This window comes from Salmo salar, chromosome 05, assembly GCF_965601325.2.
Source record: "Salmo salar chromosome 05, fSalSal1, whole genome shotgun sequence".
Taxonomy (NCBI): Eukaryota; Metazoa; Chordata; class Actinopteri; order Salmoniformes; family Salmonidae; genus Salmo; species Salmo salar.
In genome coordinates this window covers 36,131,207-36,152,179 of record NC_138295.1, presented here as the reverse complement: position 1 = coordinate 36,152,179, position 20,973 = coordinate 36,131,207, and the positions used below count along the sequence as shown (strand labels likewise).

General features: G+C 42.4%; 1 protein-coding gene across 5 annotated transcripts in view; it reads right to left on the bottom strand.

Moving 5' to 3' along the window:
* Window positions 1-20,973, bottom strand: part of LOC100194849 (fibroblast growth factor 13) — a 193,556-nt gene that overhangs the window by 22,961 nt on the left and 149,622 nt on the right. For all 5 annotated transcript variants that reach the window (XM_014199401.3, XM_014199400.3, NM_001139878.1 and 2 more), the window contains 2 exon segments: window positions 15,169-15,279; window positions 6,195-6,298 (listed from right to left, as the gene is read on the bottom strand). In XM_014199401.3, the coding sequence (XP_014054876.1) occupies window positions 6,195-6,298; window positions 15,169-15,279 (215 nt within the window).

The following is a 20,973-nucleotide window of genomic DNA, read 5'->3' as shown; positions in this document are numbered from 1 at the left end:
CCCCTACCTTGTCACAACACAACTGATTGGCTCAAACGTATAAAGAAGGAAAGAAATTCCACAAATGTACTTTTAAGAAAGCACACCTGTTAATTGAAATGCATTCCAGGTGACTACCTCGTGAAGCTGGTTGAGAGAATGCCAAGAGTGCCCAAAGCTGTCATCAAGGCAATGGGTGGCTACTTTGAAGAATCTCAAATATAAAATATATTTTGATTTGTTTAACACTTTTTGGTTACTACATGATTCCATATGAGTTATTTCATAGTTTTGATGTCTTTCACTATTATTCTACAATGTAGAAAAAAGTTACAAATAATGAGTAGGTGAATGAGTTGGTGTGTCCAAACTTTTGACTGGTACTTTATGTAATAAAAAATTGCATAGAAGGTATTCAAACACACTTTAACAAACCCACTCTTTCACACTTTCACAACAGCTAGAGCTCTGCTACCTGACCAGAGCCCAAAGGGCCCCGACACTATACATTGGGTAAGGGCCGGGTTAGGGCTGGGTTTTCATCAATAACTAGGGTACGGGCAGGGCATCACTAACATGCTGAAGCTGACCCATATGCATGTGCTGTGCTGAGCAGTACAGTCATATCTGACTAAGATCATAACATGGTGTCAGGAGCGCTTCAACCTGGTCAAATTTAAGACAGGAGAGATTATTTCACAGAACATAAAAATGTTCCCTGTCGGAGTTTAGAGTAACGAAAAGTAGCTAACAGGTAACTGCTCTCTCATCTCTCTTCATTGAGCAGAGCAGCCCAAGCGGCACCGTTGCTATGGATACTCACAGACTCAGAGCTGCCATGAGCAGAGTGCATGCAGAGCGAGCTGCACGCAGGGAAAGAGTGACAGACTGAGAGGAGCAGCTAATGGATTTACTAACGGAGGAAGTTATTTCGGATTTCAGGTTTCGAGGCCGGGCCTTACATTTGGCAGAAGGAATCAGGCCTGGGTAGGGTAGGGTCTGAACGTCGTTGGCATGGGTAGGGCTCGGGCTTAAAATTCATGCCTGTGCAGGGCTCTACACAAAGGTACTCAGATGAAGCAACACCACAGTAGCAGCCATCTCCCTGGCTAGCCTACGTCCACCATTGATTGGGAATCTCCCTGAAACGCTGGCCAGCCATTGGCTAAACCCCTCAACCGCCCCCCCCCCCTTTTGTAAAGGGTGGTGCTCCTAGGCAACAGTTTACCATAACAGCACTGAGCACTCAGCCACACGAGGTTATCAGACACCCTGCTGAATACAGATTAAATTCAAATCCACTTGCTAATTCAGCTCAAATGGAAAACCTTGCCTCCTCCCTCCACATCCACAACCACTATCATCGAATTTACAAAGGCTAAAAGCTATGATGCTGCCGGAGGGTTGTGCAGTCTCAGTCCGTAGGTGGCTGTATAAGTGTGTATGCAAAATTCAAGGCTATAATCACCAGTAGTGTGCTAAATAAAGGTTTAGCACACTAGGCAATGTGTTGTTATCATGGCAAGTAATGACTGCTTTTAACATTACTACAGGTTGGGATCAAAGATAAACACACATATGAATACAACCTTAACAAATCATCAGAGAAATTAGAGCAATTGAACATGACCTTGAAGTTTATTTTATTTTTTTACTGTTTTATGTGGTAATGAGTGAGAGGAGCAGAGGAGCGGGGAAGCGGGGAAGCGGGGGAGCAGAGGAGCAGGGGAGCAGAGGAGGAGAGGGAGCATAGGGAGCAGAGGAGGAGAGGGAGCAGAGGGAGCAGAGGAGCAGATGGAGCAGAGGAGGAGAGGGAGCAGAGGAGGAGAGGGAGCAGAGGAGGAGAGGGAGCAGAGGGAGCAGAGGAGGAGAGGGAGCAGAGGAGGAGAGGGAGCAGAGGAGGAGAGGAGGAGAGGGAGCAGATGGAGCAGAGGAGGAGAGGGAGCCGATGGAGCAGAGGAGGAGAGGGAGCCGATGGAGCAGAGGAGGAGAGGGAGCAGAGGAGGAGAGGGAGCAGAGGAGGAGAGGGAGCAGAGGGAGCAAAGGAGGAGAGGGAACAGAGGAGGAGAGGAAGCAGAGGGAGCAGAGGGAGCAGAGGAGGAGAGGGAGCGGAGGAGAGGGAGCAGATGGAGCAGAGGAGGAGAGGGAGGAGAAGGAGCAGAGGAGGAGAGGGAGCATAGGGAGGAGAGGAGGAGAGGGAGCAGAGGAGGAGAGGGAGCAGAGGGGCTCTTTAGCTTTAGCCCCCCCAACAATAGTTTAACCACACAACAACACATTCACAATCAGGGAGCGGTTTGGCTTATTCTATGATTCACCACCACAGGTGAGATAAATATCATACACACACACACACACACACACACACACACACACACACACACACACACACACACACACACACACACACACACACACACACACACACACAGACACAGACTGTGGAGTACAGGCAAGATCCATCTTTATTAAATTAAATGATATTAAAGCAGCAGCTCAGTGCATATGTTTTCATTACAGTGGAAGGAGGGGAGGTGGGGTGGGGAGTTTTATTTGTATCATTTCTCCGTTTTTCGCCTCAGGCGTACTCAGCTGTATCAATCCCAGTGGATATCTTTCTACTCTGTGATAATGTTAATTGTGATGTGATTAGTAATTACACTCAGGCTTTAAGGTTCCTTCTACTGTACTATGGCCCATGACTACAATCAGATCAGGCTTAGTGAGACAAGAGCCACGACTACAGTCAGATCAGGGTTAGTGGGACAAGAGCCATGACTACAGTCAGATCAGGCTTGGTGAGACAAGAGCCATGACTACAGTCAGATCAGGCTTAATAAGACAAGAGCCACAACTACAGGCAGATCAGGCTCAGTGAGACAAGGGCCATGACTACAGTCAGATCAGGCTCAGTGAGACAAGAGCCATGACTACAGTCAGATCAGGCTTAGTGAGACAAGAGCCATGACTACAGTCAGATCAGGCTTAGTGAGACAAGAGCCATGACTACAGTCAGATCAGGCTTGGTGAGACAAGAGCCATGACTACAGTCAGATCAGGCTTAGTAAGACAAGAGCCATGACTACATTCAGATCAGGCTTAGTGAGACAAGAGCCATGACTACAGTCAGATCAGGCTTAGTGAGACAAGAGCCATGACTACAGTCAGATCAGGCTTAGTGAGACAAGAGCCATGACTACAGTCAGATCAGGCCTAGTGAGACAAGAGCCACGACTATAGTCAGATCAGGCTTAGCGAGACAAGAGCCATGACTACAGTCAGATCAGGCTTAGTAAGACAAGAGCCATGACTACATTCAGATCAGGCTTAGTGAGACAAGAGCCATGACTACAGTCAGATCAGGCTTAGTGAGACAAGAGCCATGACTACAGTCAGATCAGGCTTAGTGAGACAAGAGCCATGACTACAGTCAGATCAGGCCTAGTGAGACAAGAGCCACGACTATAGTCAGATCAGGCTTAGCGAGACAAGAGCCATGACTACAGTCAGATCAGGCTTGGTGAGACAAGAGCCATGACTACAGTCAGATCAGGCTTGGTGAGACAAGAGCCACGACTACCGTCAGATCAGGCTTAGTGAGACAAGAGCCACGACTACAGTCAGATCAGGCTTAGTGAGACAAGAGGCACAACTACAGTCAGATCAGGCTTAGTGAGACAAGAGGCACAACTACAGTCAGATCAGGCTTAGTGAGACAAGGGCCATGACTACAGTCAGATCAGGCTTGGTGAGACAAGAGCCACAACTACAGTCAGATCTGGCTTAATAAGACAAGAGCCATGACTACAGTCAGATCATGCTTAGTAAGACAAGAGCCACGACTACAGTCAGATCAGGCTTAGTAAGACAAGAGCCACGACTACAGTCAGATCAGGCTTAGTAAGACAAGAGCCATGACTACAGTCAGATCAGGCTTAGTGAGACAAGAGCCAATGACTACAGTCAGATCAGGCTTAGTGAGACAAGAGCCACGACTACAGTCAGGGCCAGTATTTTGTGGACAATGCAGCTTTTAAAGGCAATGTTTCCACATTCACGAAGACCATATTCACGGTAAATACTGCATAAGTACGCTGAATCGGACATTAACTTTAAAAGGTGAATTCTTGTCAAAGCGCAAATCGGATTGAATCCCAGCCAAGGGCTGTTTATGGCCAAGAAGCCCTCGACCTTTGAGAACAGATTCTGAAGTTGTAGTTGATCAAATTGTGAAATCCACAATTTGGAGAGTTGTCATGTTTTCATGTTTGTACACTGAGTGTACAAAACATTAAGGACACCTTCCTAATATTGAGTTGCACCCCCCATTCGCCCTCAGAACAGCCTCAATTTGTCGGGGCATGCTCTCTACAAGGTGTCGAAAGTGTTCCACAGAGATGCTGGCCCATGTTGACTCCAATGCTTCCCACAGTTGTTTCCAGTTGACTGGATGTCCTTTGGGTGGTGGAAAATTCTTGATGCACACGGGAAACTGTTGAGTGTGAAAAAAAACAGCAGCGTTGTAGTTCTTGACACACTCAAACCGGTGTGCCTGGCACCTACTACCATACACCGTTCAAAGGCACTTCAATATTTTGTCTTACCCATTCACCCTCTGAATGGCACACATAAACAATCCATGTCTCAAGGATTCAAAAACCCTTCTTTAACCTGTCTCCTCTTCATCTACACTGATTGAAGTGGATTTCACAAGTAACATCAATAAGGGATCATAGTATTCACCTGGATTCACCTGGTCAGTCTACACTGAGTGCACAAAACATTAAGAACACCTGCTCTTTCCATGACATAGACTCTCTCTCTCTCTCTACAGGATGGAGGGAGTGTGCCATGGCTCCATACAGCCCACATACTGCATCTGTTTCTTCCAGATGTTAATGTCACCATAGTAACCCGGCATTTCAGCTCCATACAGCCGGTCGGGAGGGTCAGCCGCAGGGAGGGGGGTACTGTGAGAGCAAAATTGCAAGATTATGTTATAATACTTTTATTGCATCAAATGGTTGTGTTATGCAACAGAATAGAGTATTCTTAACTATTGTGTGTGTGTTCTACTGAGGATGGGCCTCTGGGAGATAACAGTGACAGGAGATTTACGATGTCTTTAGGGTGATAAAGAGCATTCCAGAGCACGAGTTAATGTTTCTGTTCTATACCGTACCAGGGAGAGACGGTTCCAGTTTGGAGTCGGAGGGCCAGACACTGGTCTCTACACAATGAAAACTGTTGACACAGCAGATACTGTCCGCTATGTATTATAGGTATCTTTCATACAGATCTTAACCTTGGGACCCACTCTATATACCTGTTGTTCGTCATGTAGGTTGAAAGGGGCGTATCTTGGCTATAAAAGACCTTTGTACTTTTGTCTCGGGGCTCTCAACGAATCGTTTGATCGTGAATCGTCGACCAGCCATCATTATCGTAGAGCACTCAATGGATTCACTTTATACGTGTGTGTTGTATTGACCTGCTCCTTATTAATAAGTGATTAAAGATTTAGTTTAAGTATAACTCTGACTTGTGTGATAAGTTTGTCTCTCCTCATTTGATAGTAAAGAAATTAACCACCACAGTACTATGGTAACATAAGCACGGGGCACAACCACCCCAATGCACACACATAAACAAACCAAACAAACAAACACACACACACACACACACACACACACACACACACACACACACACACACACACACACACACACACACACACACACACACACACACACACACACACCTCTTATGCCCTCATCACTACCAGTGCACACACATCATCTCTATGCCTATAAACCTACACACACACATTCTCACATTAGCAGGCATACACACACTCATCACCTCCGCCACAACAAATCATGCTGCCAGCTGGGCTTGCACACCCACTCTAGCCACCTGGTGAGAGAGGCATGGCTGGGGCACAGATGGTAAACAACTGGGGACACCTGCTTGGAAACATGTCATGATGGTGGGAGTATTCTGTATGCACTGCGATGATGTAGCATTGACTATGCACTGCAAATGGGTTTGTGCCAGAAAGTAACAGGGAGAAATGAAGGAAGCTCTTAATGATTGTGAGGTTAGGAAAGGGGTTGAAACATTTGCTGCAAGCTGACCAATATGGAGCACCTGTGTTCTACCAGGGAAAGCAGGAGAGGTTAGCACTGCTGTGCTCTTTGTGTGTTTGAGAGACTTACTGATGTGTACAGGAAGCCCTCGCTGTTCATGGCCAGGTAGAGCTTGGTCTGAACTCCCTGGATGGCCACCACTCGAAGCCCCACTGGAATGAGGTTGAATATGGCTGGGGAAAGAGAATCAAGCTTTATTTATATAACACATTTCTGACATGGAATGCAATGCTAAAACTAATAAAAACTTAAATATTTACTTCACAACAAACATAAAATGATTTTAAAAAAGAATAACAATTAAAAACTGAAAGAATACAAAAGCACCCTAAGGAAAAGCAAAGCTAAAAAGGCGTGTATCATTAAGATATCTGTCACGGATCCCTCCAGAACTTTCATTACGCACACCTGGCCCCTATTCCCACTGATTGTATCTGTATATATGTGCCCTTTGGTTTCCATTGGTCGGTCGATTATTGTTCCAATGTCAGTTTGTGCATGTGAGTACCTGTGCTGTGTGTTTTGGGCTTTTGTGCCCTTGTGGATTGTGCAGATGATTACGGTCTCGTCCCGTGTGTTAATCATTGTGCGCGTGTGTTATTTATTCGAGGTACTCCTCGCTCTTTTGTTTGGGTCTCAACCCTGTGTTTTTGTATAGTGTTTGTTTGGTCTTCGTCCCTGTGCCTTTACACGGCACATCGTAATTTGGGTACAATAAAAAACCCTATTACACATTCCTGCGTCTGTCTCCCCAATCATTTATACCAGTGTGACAATATCTATTAAATATGTCCACAGTTTTGTCCCCCCTCAGGTTCTCTGGCAGGCTATTCCAGAGGCAGGGGGCATAATAACTAAAGGCTGCCTCTCCATGCCTCTTAGTCCTAGGCTTTGGGATAGTTAAAAGCCCAGTGCCAGAGGACCTGAGGGACCTACTGGGAAAAAGAGAGTTACATTTGTTACATTACATTTGTTGACAATCTTGTCAACAAATGGAGGGAAAAAGTCTAACTTGTGAAGAATATTGTAGGCACACTGTTTATCCACCAATAAATAGTACTTAGTGAAATCATGTCTCGGTCATATATTTAGATGGAATACTGAGACTAGATTGTAAACCGCAGCAGGTAACACAGTGTCGCCATCATAGGAGCAGAGCTAATCTAAGTAGAAAACAACATAAAGCTAAGACTCCTGCCCCCACTATTCATGCCAACCACATCCTTTCACTCTACCCCAGTCCACTTAATGGAGTTAGCTACAGTAGCACTTAGCAGACTAAAGAGAGACCTCCCTCAGCCCGGCTCTGTCCTCATATGCCAAACCCGCTCACACCTTTTGTCCTACTGTCACCGAGCTAGCCAGGAACCTGACAATCTCCCCTGGCCACACTGCATTCGTATGCCAAGGGATAGAGAGGCAGCCCTCCACCACAGAGTGAGGCAAAAGATGTAGTCTTAAAAAGGTTACACAATGCTTAAAACAAAAACTCACCCTCGCCGAAAAAAAGACAAACAGGGACGATGGTTTGTCTGTGCTCTTTTTCTCAAAGTGAAGCTGTTATTGTAGCTATTGCTGTTAAGCCATATTGTAACTGTTTTCTCTGAGTTTACGGCAACATCAGGACCAAACAGTAGCTTTGCTGCTGTGTCCTGCCCAGTCCTCTTCTGTCCGGCCTGGGATGAATTGTGCACAGTGCTGCCATGCTGCCACATCCATGCCCTCTAGTAACAGAGAGCAGGGTCAATCTGTGCTATGGGATAGAGACGGGCACATCTCTGTGTGAGAGAATTTAGACTAGGGATGGGAACGTTTTTTTAAAATATGAATATCCGAAATAATGTTGGTATTGAAATACTTGCGAGTATCATTTTTTCATTAAGTGTGCCTCAGAAAAAGACATACCATATAGCCTCCACACGTTTCACACGAGTAGGTTATTGTTGTTGGGACTACAGTCAGAGACTCCATGATTAGCAACATGAAGCGGGAGATCTTTAATCGATGCAAAATGGAATTACACATTTTTTTTACTTGACAAATACTGCACCAAACACCTTAGTTAGATGTAAAATTGCGCAACTAAAACAAAATTGGAAAAAATGTCAAAATTCATTACAGATTTCTTGAGTTATCTTAGATTTATTCTGGGGATTTTCAGGAAGTGAAATAGGCTTCCTTTTCTACAGTGTCTCATGGGGGACAAACATCGTTAACCAAACGTGAAATCGGTCAGGAAACACACCTCCAAGACTGAAATCACGTTTTTCTAATGAGCAACAGAAAACCACGTTCCAATCGGCGTGTTGAGTAGCTCTTTAAACCTCCCTCTTTTTGTGTTCTAGGCGGCCGCCCACAGGAAGTAATGCAGTCCGGAGGCACGGTGGATCCTTTTGCAGAGAGCTTGTAGCTGATACGTTTGGTGAGAGCACAACGTTAATGTAGTTGTTCTGAGAAAATAATATGGATGCCTGCCTGCTGGACTGTGTTGCTTCCTATCCCCCTTTTGTTTTCTTTGGTTTGGTTTGCATGTCCATTCTGTGATTTTAATTAGCATGGTTTTTAAAGTCAAATAATGGATATAGAAGAACTGAGAAGTGAAGGCAAAGTATGGGTAACTTGACAACGAATATGGATTGATGCTATAAACTCAATTGAAATGTTTTATAGAGAAAGTAATGACATAAAAATAAATGTATGAAAATAGTTTTCTTTGTCCACCTCTATTTCACACTCCCTGCTCAACCCAGATCCTAAGAACCTGGTCAGTGTTCTACCATGTGACATAAACACTGTACAGGTGGCACTTTAGGATGATGCCATGAATACACCTCGATCTCTCCTCTATTTCCTCCATATCTCTCCTCTCCTCCCTCCATCTCTCCACCTTCCTCTCCTCCCTTCATCCTTCCCTCCCTGCCTCCCAGAGCTCCAGCAGACCCACCAGAGCCCCCCACCCTGAGTCACATCTGCTGCCTTCTACACAGAGATAACTGATCTGGGATCAGCTAGCTATGTTACTTACTGCTATTTTCAGAGGCTCTGTGTGGTGTAGCTGGCTTTCGCGTAGGTGGGCGTACACTTACTGTACATGATTGTGGTAGGAAGTACTTTGTGGATTGTTTAAGTATGTTAGTTTAGTTGATGTAGCTAAAGTGTTTTTTGTTGTTGAAAGTATCATTATGGGCATAGACAGGATTCCATTTCCATCATGGTCAATGTTCCCTCTAAGCTGCGAGCGTGCGCAGGCGCGCAGTAGCCTGAGACTGCGGCACAGAGCTTGGAAGAAATATCAGCCCACTGAGAGAAGAACGAGATTGAATTTCACTAAACTTTCCAGAGTTTTCCCGATTAGTTAACACTATCAACGTTTCCCTTTACTTTGGCAATTGTGATCGAATCAACACAATATTAGCACCTTTCAATGCAACATACCGAAACAAAACGAACTATGCAAGAGATGTTGTTGTAGGCAGAATGCATCGGAGTAGGATTCTATTGTGCACAACTCCACAGAGACCAGTGCGGCATAACCAATCAGAGCTGCAGTAGGCCTATATGCAAATAGACCATTACAATATATGGATCTGTGCCATTTACTTTGAACTGGACTGTGTTTAAAGCTGTGGTTGTGAGTAGATGCGCTTGTTTTGAGATCATATCAAGAGCTGCATGTAGCCACGTGCACATTTTGTTCCTATCCGTGGCTAGTTAGTGAGTTATTAGCCCAGTTATAGATCATCTGTAGTCAGCAATTGGGGCGTGATTGCGTCCTACAAGAGCACAAAAAGTGTACAAGTGGAGAAACAGGTTGAAGTCAAGCGCTGCATGTTTTTTTTTTCCAAAGGTCTAATGGAATGTAGTCCTACATTGAACACCCCACATTGGCTGCTACTGTAGGCTGAATGATAGAACAGCTATTTCCATGTTAAAATGTTATGGGAAGCATTTTTCTCCATTGTTTGTAATGGTAAGCCACTCTGGTAGGCTGACATTATGGTCAAAAAGCCACAGTAGCCTACTTGGCCACTGTTAAAGCTATAACTTAAAGCGGGTACAGCCTCAGTGTTCACAGCAAACGCGCAATGGAAGTCGCACAGATGTTTCACAACCTTGAAGTTTGCGCTCAGCAGACCTGAAATTTGCTCAGTGCACAAAACAATTAGAGGAAACATTGCTCATGGTATAGGTGACCCCATTCCTGCTACAGCTCATCTCCCTGCAGCACGAGGGGATCCTTCCACTTAATAATTCTCTCTCTCTCTCTCTCTCTCTCTCTCTCTCTCGCTCTCGCTCTCCCGCTCTCTCTCGCTCTCTCTCTCTGCTCATCTGACTGCATGAATCTATCCACTTAATGTGTTTCTCTCTCTCCTTTCCGTCCTTTTCTCTCTCTTTGTCCGTTCGCTGCGTGCTGAGACCCGTACCCACGACACAGACAAAGCTGCGGTAAACTTCATTTCAGGGGGATTACCAGCCAATCAGCCGCCAGGGATTTTTCGAGAGGCAAAACTCAATTACTTCTACCTCACATAACACCCGAGGTGCTGGAGGAAAGAGCGGGCCAGGGCTTAGGATCCCGCACCACACACACATACAGAAAAACACGCACGCACACACAGACTCATTGCCTCATCATGACCTCTAGCCTTTTCTCCATCTTATCGTAACCACTGACGGACATGACCATCAATATGACTCTTTTTGCTCTGCCATTGGTCGGCAGTGGCTGATACAGTGACAAACTTTCAGATTCCCACTGACCTTTAGGTTTGAAAAACCCATTTACAAAAACACACTAGGCTGAGCATAAAGTACATGTTTCTAAGTCAGTGGGTTGTGAGTACCTTCAACATGAACATAAGAGAAAGAGACATGCTCGGTCCCCATAAGAGACTGTAACTACTTCCTACACGTGACTACATTTTATTGTATTGTTCTACTTCAAACCTGTTTCTGTACCGCATGTCTGAGAACCATTCTCCATAGGAGATGATCAGGAAGGAACAAGGTAGTGCTGCTGCACCCAGGCTTAACGAGCAGAGCTCAGATCATCAGCATTAACATTACTGTTCTGGTCTCAACATACAGAGAAAGGGACAAACGGATTCAAATCTACCTGACGACAAAGGCTTCGCCTCCCAACCCCTGGTCATTAATTAGCCAATTAGATCAATGTGTGTGAATCTTGGCTGAAGGGTATAACCTGATTGATTGAGCGGTGTTCTTTGGCTGTTATTATACAGGGTCTGTATAACAGATTAGGGTCTGTCTCTTTAACTCATTGTTGTGACAGTGAGGAGAAAGGGGTGGGTGAATTGCCTTTAAGAATGTCTTGAATCCGTGTTCCTTCTTTGGAAACAAATTAGTGTGCATGGATGGTATTTAGCATAATACAGATCATAAAGAACTAAAAATGTGTGCTACAATGTAGAAAAACATTGTTTTATTGTAGGACGGATTTGTTGACTCAACACTTATTTATTTGCCTTTAATGAGGGCTGCCTGATTAGTAATATTATTTTGATTTGTCAAATAATTCTATGGCTCAAAAATGGCCTGCTCAGCTAAAGCAAAAATTGGACCGCTCTGAATTTGGTAAACATCAAGGAACACTGCTGTATATTCATGAGGGTGCTACCGCAGCAATGTTAGAAGACTTGTGGGTGTGCGTGCGTTTTGAGTAGGTCCTCCCCACCTTCACAAGACACCAGTAGCACCAAGAGGACTATGCTGCCGTCACCATGGAGACAAGAGCACCCAGCGCCTAACAACTCTATTTTTGGACGGGTGCAAACAGCTTCCCTTTTCTCCCCTTCCTACTCGACCAGGCTCTATAATTTCTCTCTTCCAAATGTAAATGTTTTGGTTGGGAGAAGCGAGCCAATTGTTACATAACGTATCTCAATAGGTAACAGTTAACGGCTCTATCTAACTAGCACTACGAGAAATGGGAGTGGATGTGTGTTGTGCCTCCAGTGAGTATGTTGTGTTTGGTCTCTCTTCTATAAACCAGCTCCCTCCCTTCTATCTTATTCATATCTCCTTCATCCCTCCTCGCTCTCTCCTTCAGAGAATATTAAAACCAGACGATTACCGAGTCATTTATTGCTTCGGCTGACACACGCAGGCTGCACAGAAGGGGTGTTAATTTGTGGGATAGAAGTGTCATCTGGTTTAAGTGACTAATTTAATATGGTCGGGGCTAATTTACAGTCTCCCACAACGCTACAGTCGTTTAGTGTCGGGGTGATGGTGATGCAGGCAGCGGAAGGTACTGTATGACATAAGTGCCCTGACGACAAACCACATGGCGCCATCTGAGGGACGGGCGCCGAGCGGGCAGCTCCGAGTCGCGCCAACGCTGTGAGGGCATGGCGCTCCGGGACTGGTAATAGTCTATCTAACACTCTGCCAAGGAAACTCTGGTAGCGCGGTTATCAAGACAGGGTGGGACTGTGTTCCTATAACAACAGCTGTCAGAAGGCAGGTTTCCGGTTGACCCAGGTTTACTTGACAAAAGCAACGTCGCCCAAAAACCATTGCAACACGTGTAATGGCAACGATATAGGAGACATTATCTAAAGATCGACAACATTTTTTATCCTTTTGACAGGGATGGATTTTTATTTTGTCAATCTTTCTTTATTGCGACAAAATTATGATCGAAACTGCGTTTTTCGAATAATTTATGATTGTCGAATAATGTTTAAGGTACACGGGGCACGTGACGTCAACACGTAACTATAACGCTCCACTCTTCTAAATCAATTTTAAAACTACAAAAATAATGTTTCTTTCCAGGATACTTTTCCTGACTTTCAAGAATGTCTGAATTGTTTCGCCTTGTTTTTCTGGTTGGCTGGATACAAGATGCACCATCCAATTATTCTGCTGGCTTTTGCGGGCTACTAGAGACATGAAACAGATAGGTGGGAGGGAATACAGGCTGTAACCTATTTATTAATGCAAATTTGGCTAATTTGGTAATGGTAACACTTCAACCACTACATTTTTATTTGACACTGTAGGTTTTTGTGATTTATATATATATATATATATATTTTTTTAGGTGTGATGTCGTTACGTCCATTACGTCCATCTGTTTTTATCGACACAAGATTGTTAAATGGAAACGCACCATAGCGGGAAATTGTGTAATATATTTGTTCTATGCAACATTTCTAAATATCAACAAAAAAATCTCTGGACAAGTTAATGGGAACATAGCTAGTGACCTCTTAATGTTTGTTTTTGTACTGAGAAGAGTCATAATAACCAAGTTTCCATCCAACCTTTCTATGCCAGTAAAGTACATGTCGGATAAAATATGTCACAGCAGGCCTGATGAAAACAGCACATTTGACGGTAAACTTTCCAAAGGTCAAAACAAAATACAAGATGGGATCTTTTTGTTTCTGTAAAAGTTATTATGCGAGAAATGGCAGTGGAAATGCCTTTACGTGCAAATATTGATATAATAACCATCCTATCGAAGTAAACTCAGAGTGATGCGATGATATGTTGTCTGGTCCTCCCATTATGACTCGGGAAAGCATGCAGTTTATTAGGCCACAGATAAATTAGGATAAACTTCACAGGGTGGTGAAAGTGCACTGCGATGAGCTTGATGCTCCTTTCCAATAAATATTGAGGGTCTTGTTCTGGTGACATGATGATCGATGCTTGGCTACCGTTTGACAAATAAAAATGATCTCGCCATTATCCACAATAATCTCATCACTGTATCTGCGAGCTGTTAGCACGTGCCAGGACCAGAGTAGGCACATTTGCTATATAAAGCAATTTTTTTATTGACAAAACCACCAATAGAGTTAAAAATGCGATGGAAACCCTTTAACATCAATTTAACTGCACAAGACATCACGCACAGCCTTTTATCCGTAACAAGTTCATTTGATGGAAACACATCTCTTGTTTACTGTGTGGATGTATTGTTTTTATGCAGATTTGAGAATATTCACATGAATATATGTCACCAATTGGATGGAGACCTAGCTAATGACATAAAGTTATTTGAAATCCAATACTGTTGCCAGCAATAACAGTCCTGGCATAACAGAGCATGAGCAGCTGTCAGTCAATAGTCACTATGTGGCAATCAGGATGAGTGCATCTCTAACAGCCTGCACAGAAAACAATGGGACTCCATGCGCAGAGCCCTCAAACATCCATCAGTCTGTCTATCTAATTTATATATATCCACTTGCATTGGATTGTGTTTGGGCCTGTTGAATGCATGCTGTTTTTTAGCTATCAATCTGTACTTTAATCTGCCCATAGAAAATCATAGCCCCCTGAGCAGTGGAGTTAATGATAGTGAATTATCAATACTGTGTGGATTACAGAAAACCTGCTGTTACTAAAGGAGGTATGTAAGAGATAAAAAAGCCAATCAACCACTGTACTGAGGCCATAATACTATCAGTCTGCCTAAGCACAATCTAATGCTCCATATTATTGCCATCGACCACTTTATTTTCTATTGTTCAGTTGAAATCTCAAAGGCTTTGGAAAGTCTAAGGAATTCTAATTCCAATTAGGGATACAAATAGACTGAACTAAATAAGTCTATCTGTATGAGCGAGCGAGGAGATACGCAGTAAATATCTGTAGCAATGGAGAGATCTCAAATGCGATCCGAGCTAGAAAGAATGTCAGCATCGACTTAGTACAGTATGCAGAATGTACAGATCAAAGCTGCGCTTCTTCTTTGAAACTGAATCAGCAATGAAGTGTCTCCTTGATGTACTGTGTCGTACCACTCGTTACTGTGTGTTGATGCACAGTAACTTCCTGCTGACACTGTTTATATGTACAGAGAAACAGGATGGTGAGAAGATGGGCTAGTTAGTTTGATAGGGTTGTATTCAATTTGACACCACCCAAAAAATAAAATAAAAGGGACAACGTGAACTTGTCCAATAAGAAATGCTTGTTTTTCAGTTTGCGTTGCAAAATATTTTTGCTATGGTGTGCCCTAATGAATACACGTCCCTGGTGGCACGGAGGAGAGGAGACTTACTGTAGCCATTGTCCTCCTCCTTCGTCCCGTCGATGGTGCCATCTGCTTGCAGCTGCAGGTGGAAGCCCTGTCGACTGTACAGCTTCGTCACGATCCCCTTCAACTGGGGTTCTGAGGCGAGAAGATAGAGAGGGAGGAATAAATAGGGAGGGGAAGAGAGGGGGAGTGTGAGATTGGATACAGGCTCTGATTTTGCATCAAAGTTGCATCAAGATGCTGATGTAAGTTCTGTTATCAAGACGCTGATGTATATTCTGTTATCAAGATGCTGATGTAAGTTCTGTTATCAAGACGCTGATGTATATTCTGTTATCAAGATGCTGATGTATATTCTGTTATCAAGACGCTGATGTATATTCTGTTATCAAGACGCTGATGTATATTCTGTTATCAAGATGCTGATGTATATTCTGTTATCAAGACGCTGATGTATATTCTGTTATCAAGACGCTGATGTATATTCTGTTATCAAGACGCTGATGTATATTCTGTTATCAAGACGCTGATGTATATTCTGTTATCAAGATGCTGATGTAAGCAGGGGCGAAAATCTGATATCAACTTTGGAGGGGACAATTACATTACATTTTCTCAAGAGCAATTCCTGAGGGGGACACCAAAAGTAGTGCTGTTACACATAGCCTACATTGTAATATGGTAAATGTATATTGAGGAACCAAAGAAATAAGGTGTTTGCCGTACTCCTAACTACCGGTACCCAAAACTACACAACTAATCACAACAGCAATACCATTGCCTTTAACAAATCTTAGTTCAGTCACCAGTTTAAGTTGAGAGTGGGGGTATCCATGGCATTTTCCAATTATGTTCCTATTTTACAAGTCAAAAAAATTGAGAACCTTTCATAATGTTGCCAAACAAAGACTCAACAAACTTACCTGTGACTCCCTGTCTCTGCCAGTCTGTCCCTGCATATCTGTCCCCAACTCTGCTGTCTGTGTGCCATCTGTTGCCTGCTCTGCCTAATGACATCATTGTGAAACATTTCCATTAGAATTTCATTTCTTTCTTATGAACATTTTATCAACTAGTCTTTGAGATATTAGGCTACTAGGGTTCTTACTATGCGTTTTGGTGTATTGAAAAATACTCTGATGTCCGTCTTTTATTTTTCTGCCATTTTTCTACCTGGCTGGCTGGCTACACACACAGTGTGTAGGTTATTTACAGTAGGAGATGGGCTTCTATCATCTTCAATCATTCTATTTGGGCTTCGATCTAAAAGGTAGCTAGCAAATGTGAAACGGATTAAAATGACAAGAGTTGACAGCTGTATGAGTTCACCATTTACACAACATATGCTGCAACCTTTTGTAATTGTAATAGTTTGTTTCATATTGTCTGGCTTCCAACAATAGCTGAATTTGCAAAGCTAGCGAGCACCAATTCAGTTTCAGTGGTGTTTGCTATAATCTTTGCTACCCGGGTTAAATAAAGGTGAAATAAAATAAATAAATAAAAGTTCCCTTGCGACAATTTAGCTTTTGCAACGAGACCATTAAATATATTTAAGACAATGGTAGAAGAGAGTGTAGTTCTGTTCAGTTTGGATTTCAGTTTATCGCTAACCTTATCACAGGGACTTTGAAGCACTAACTTACATCATCTGCATGCTGATCTTGGAATAAATTGACGATAGCAAAGATTCCATCTTTGACGACGCCACATAAATGGAATAGGTACTAGCTAGCTTAATAGTTAATATTTGCTCGCTAGCTCTGCATATTCAGCTAGTGTGTGTGCGCGATTGACTGGATTAACCTCATGTCAGTTATGTGCATTGCGTGCCTTTCAGACAGTAGATACGACCTCTCTGTTACCTAGCAAGCTAAGGAACTGGCAGTGGATCAAATCATTGTGAGGCAAAGAGTGGGGGGGTCGCAATCTTTTGAAACTTAAAAACGCGCTATTAAGTGTCTATAATCAGCACAATTGCTTTCATTGCGTATTATTAATATTATTTAAATTACATAGTTATGTTTCAGTGATATATTGGGGGGGACAAATCATATTTTTCCCAGGATGGGGGGGTCGTGTCCCCCCCGTCCCCCCCGGGATTTCCGCCCCTGGATGTAAGTTCTGTTATCGAGATGGTGATGTAAATTCAGTTATCAAATGCAAGTTCTGTTATCAAGATGCTGATCTAAGTTCACTTATCAAGATGCTGATCTAAGTTCTGTTATCAAGATGCTGATGAGAATTCTGTTATCAAGATGCTGATCTAAATTCTGTTATCAAGATGCTGATGTGAATTCTGTTATCAAGATGCTGATCTAAATTCACTTATCAAGATGCTGATCTAAGTTCACTTATCAAGATGCTGATCTAAATTCTGTTATCAAGATGCTGATGTGAATTCTGTTATCAAGATGCTGATCTAAATTCACTTATCAAGATGCTGATCTAAGTTCACTTATCAAGATGCTGATCTAAGTTCTGTTATCATGATGCTGATGTATATTCTGTTATCAAGATGCTGATGTATATTCTGTTATCAAGATGCTGATGTAAGTTCTGTTATCAAGATGCTGATCTAAGTTCTGTTATCAAGATGCTGATGTATATTCTGTTATCAAGACGCTGATGTAAGTTCTGTTATCAAGACGCTGATGTAAGTTCTGTTATCAAGATGCTGATGTAAGTTCTGTTATCAAGATGCTGATCTAAGTTCTGTTATCAAGATGCTGATCTAAGTTCTGTTATCAAGATGCTGATGTATATTCTGTTATCAAGATGCTGATGTAAATTCTGTTATCAAGATGCTGATGTATATTCTGTTATCAAGATGCTGATCTATGTTCTGTTATCAAGATGCTGATGTATATTCTGTTATCAAGATGCTGATCTATGTTCTGTTATCAAGATGCTGATGTATATTCTGTTATCAAGATGCTGATGTAAATTCTGTTATCAAGATGCTGATGTATATTCTGTTATCAAGATGCTGATGTAAGTTCTGTTATCAAGACGCTGATGTAAGTTCTGTTATCAAGATGCTGATGTATATTCTGTTATCAAGATGCTGATGTAAATTCTGTTATCAAGATGCTGATGTATATTCTGTTATCAAGATGCTGATGTAAATTCTGTTATCAAGATGCTGATCTAAGTTCTGTTATCAAGATGCTGATGTAAATTCTGTTATCAAGATGCTGATCTAAGTTCTGTTATCAAGATGCTGATGTAAGTTCTGTTATCAAGATGCTGATGTGAATTATTTTATCAAGATGCTGATCTAAGTTCACTTATCAAGATGCTGATCTAAGTTCACTTATCAAGATGCTGATCTAAGTTCACTTATCAAGATGCTGATCTAAGTTCACTTATCAAGATGCTGATCTATGTTCTGTTATCAAGATGCTGATGTAAGTTCTGTTATCAAGATGCTGATGTGAATTATTTTATCAAGATGCTGATCTAAGTTCACTTATCAAGATGCTGATCTAAGTTCACTTATCAAGATGCTGATCTAAGTTCACTTATCAAGATGCTGATCTAAGTTCAGTTTTGTGGCCACACAGGAGCCTTATTTACCCATCCACCAGCCATGTATCTTATAACAAGAGATCCTATCCTATAGAAGTCTGGCACGCTAAGTTATTGACTACAGTAACTAACCAGTCCCCCAGTTCTGCTCCCAATAGACCGAGCATAGTCACATTCTCAGCTCTCCAAAAGGCTCAAGAGACCAGTGCAAACACATCCCTGCTGACATCTATAAGTTCTAGCCATGGATACTGGTGTATGAGCAAACAGTTCCTGACTAGAGAGACTTCAAAGGAAGTCTGGGTTTATTCCAAAGGGGCATGTGGCTACACCGGAGAGGATTCAAATAAGAATATGTGCTTAAGAGTAAGAGTAAATATTTATCTAGGATAAGCACTGCTTCGATTGTTTTTAAATGTCAACCGTCTATATGATGTTTGTGTGTTCCCTAGCAAAAATGCCATGTTTTAAGAATGGGGTATGCATCTTTATTTTCTGGAGTAATGAAAAATAATTTCCATCCATCTATGCCATTGGTGCCCAGGACGTCGATCCTCGATCGCAAACTTCTTTCTAGTAGACCGCATAAAAGTTTTGAAAATGTTTCCACTAAAAATATATATTTTGGCAATTCACAGCGTTACCATCAAGTCTGCTTAAAAATAATGAGGTCCACAGTTCTGATGCACTGTATGTTTTTCTTACAGGTTAGCTTCTTTCTCGAATATTACTGCACAGACAAAATATATTTTTTAAACTGCTTGATTGACATAAAATTGGACCAGTTGCTAGATGTGTTTTCCAAACAACCGTCTGAAGTTGGTACGATTACATTTCCACGCTTGCGAGACATGTAACAGACCTGTAACAGAATATTCTTTGTTGTTCCAGTGGTAGTTGTTTTTTTTAAACTTTTTTTTCTATGAAGTTGCAGTTACGTTTTTAATATGAGTGCTGGACCAAGCAGCAAGAAACCGAAAATCTACCACTTTCACAGTGAGTGGGAGGAAGATCATTTTTTCAATGTCTAGAGGCATTTCTAAAACGGTTCACAAGAAATATGAAAGTGACTTTCCAGCTAAAAGTGAACTACGTATGAGAAAAGTAAAAGAGTTGAAGTCTCAACTAGCTGCCCAACAATCGATCTTTACAAGGCCCAAATTAAAATCAAAGGCAGCCACGTTTGCATCATTCCGGGTGAGTCGCACAAGAAACTCCAAGAAACTCCAGGATGGAGAAATGGTAAAAGAGACCTTTTTAAAGGCAGCAGAATCATTGTTTGATGATTTAAAAAATAAATCAGAAATCATTTCCGCTATTAAGGATGTTCAGCTATCCAGAAATACTGTTACGTGGCGCTGTGAAATGACGGAGGAGGATTTAAGGAAGCGTCTTAAAAAAGACAAATGAGCGCATGTTCTTTTCACTTCTATTTGACGAGTCGACAGACGTGATCGACCCATCTCAGTTGTGCATTTTCATCAGAATGGTGTTTGAAGATATGACTGCCAAAGAGGAACTGCTCAAAATCATATCGCTGAAAGGAAAAACTTGAGGGGAGGACATTTTTTGCGGCATTCAAGGACTTTATTAATAGCACTCAGTTACCCATTTACAAACTTGTGTCCAGAACTATGTAACTAAAGTCTGGGTACCCCTGACCTATGCCATCAAAATAAATGTTCCTGGACAACTCTTAAAAAGTACTAATTCTACTAGCCAATTGGATTACCAATATCATTAGTTAAGAAACCTGGAACTGGCAGTGTTAATGATTACACAATCTTGACATTTTGGTGTGTCATGTTTCACTAAGAGCTGTCCTTTTTCCATGTCCCTGTCCCTAGAGGAGTGTCCTTTACTGTGGTTTACCGCACATTTCATCCTCCCTTTCACCTGCCTTACCTTTCAATCCTGCCATTTCTACCCTCACAAAGGTTACCGCCTGGCCGATACACATGCTTTGACTATTTTTAGCACCGCTGGCTCCCTATTATCTGAACCTTTCAAGACCAATACAGGAGGAGGCTGACGTCCTGGTTTTTCACCAAAATGTCAGTCCATTTTTCCTAAGTAATCTGAGTGTGATGCTGTGTACTGTAGCCATCTGGTTTCATGTAATAAGGCATGTTCTTCAATGTTAGCATTGAATGCATATATGGGGATTGGAGGAGGGGAATGCTTGGAAGACTTATTTGAAAATTCCCATGCTACCTCCAAAACACACATTCACAAAGGTACAGTATGTATCGGAGACAGGGAAAGGCACCATAAGGTGAATTCGGTGGGCTGCTTTTT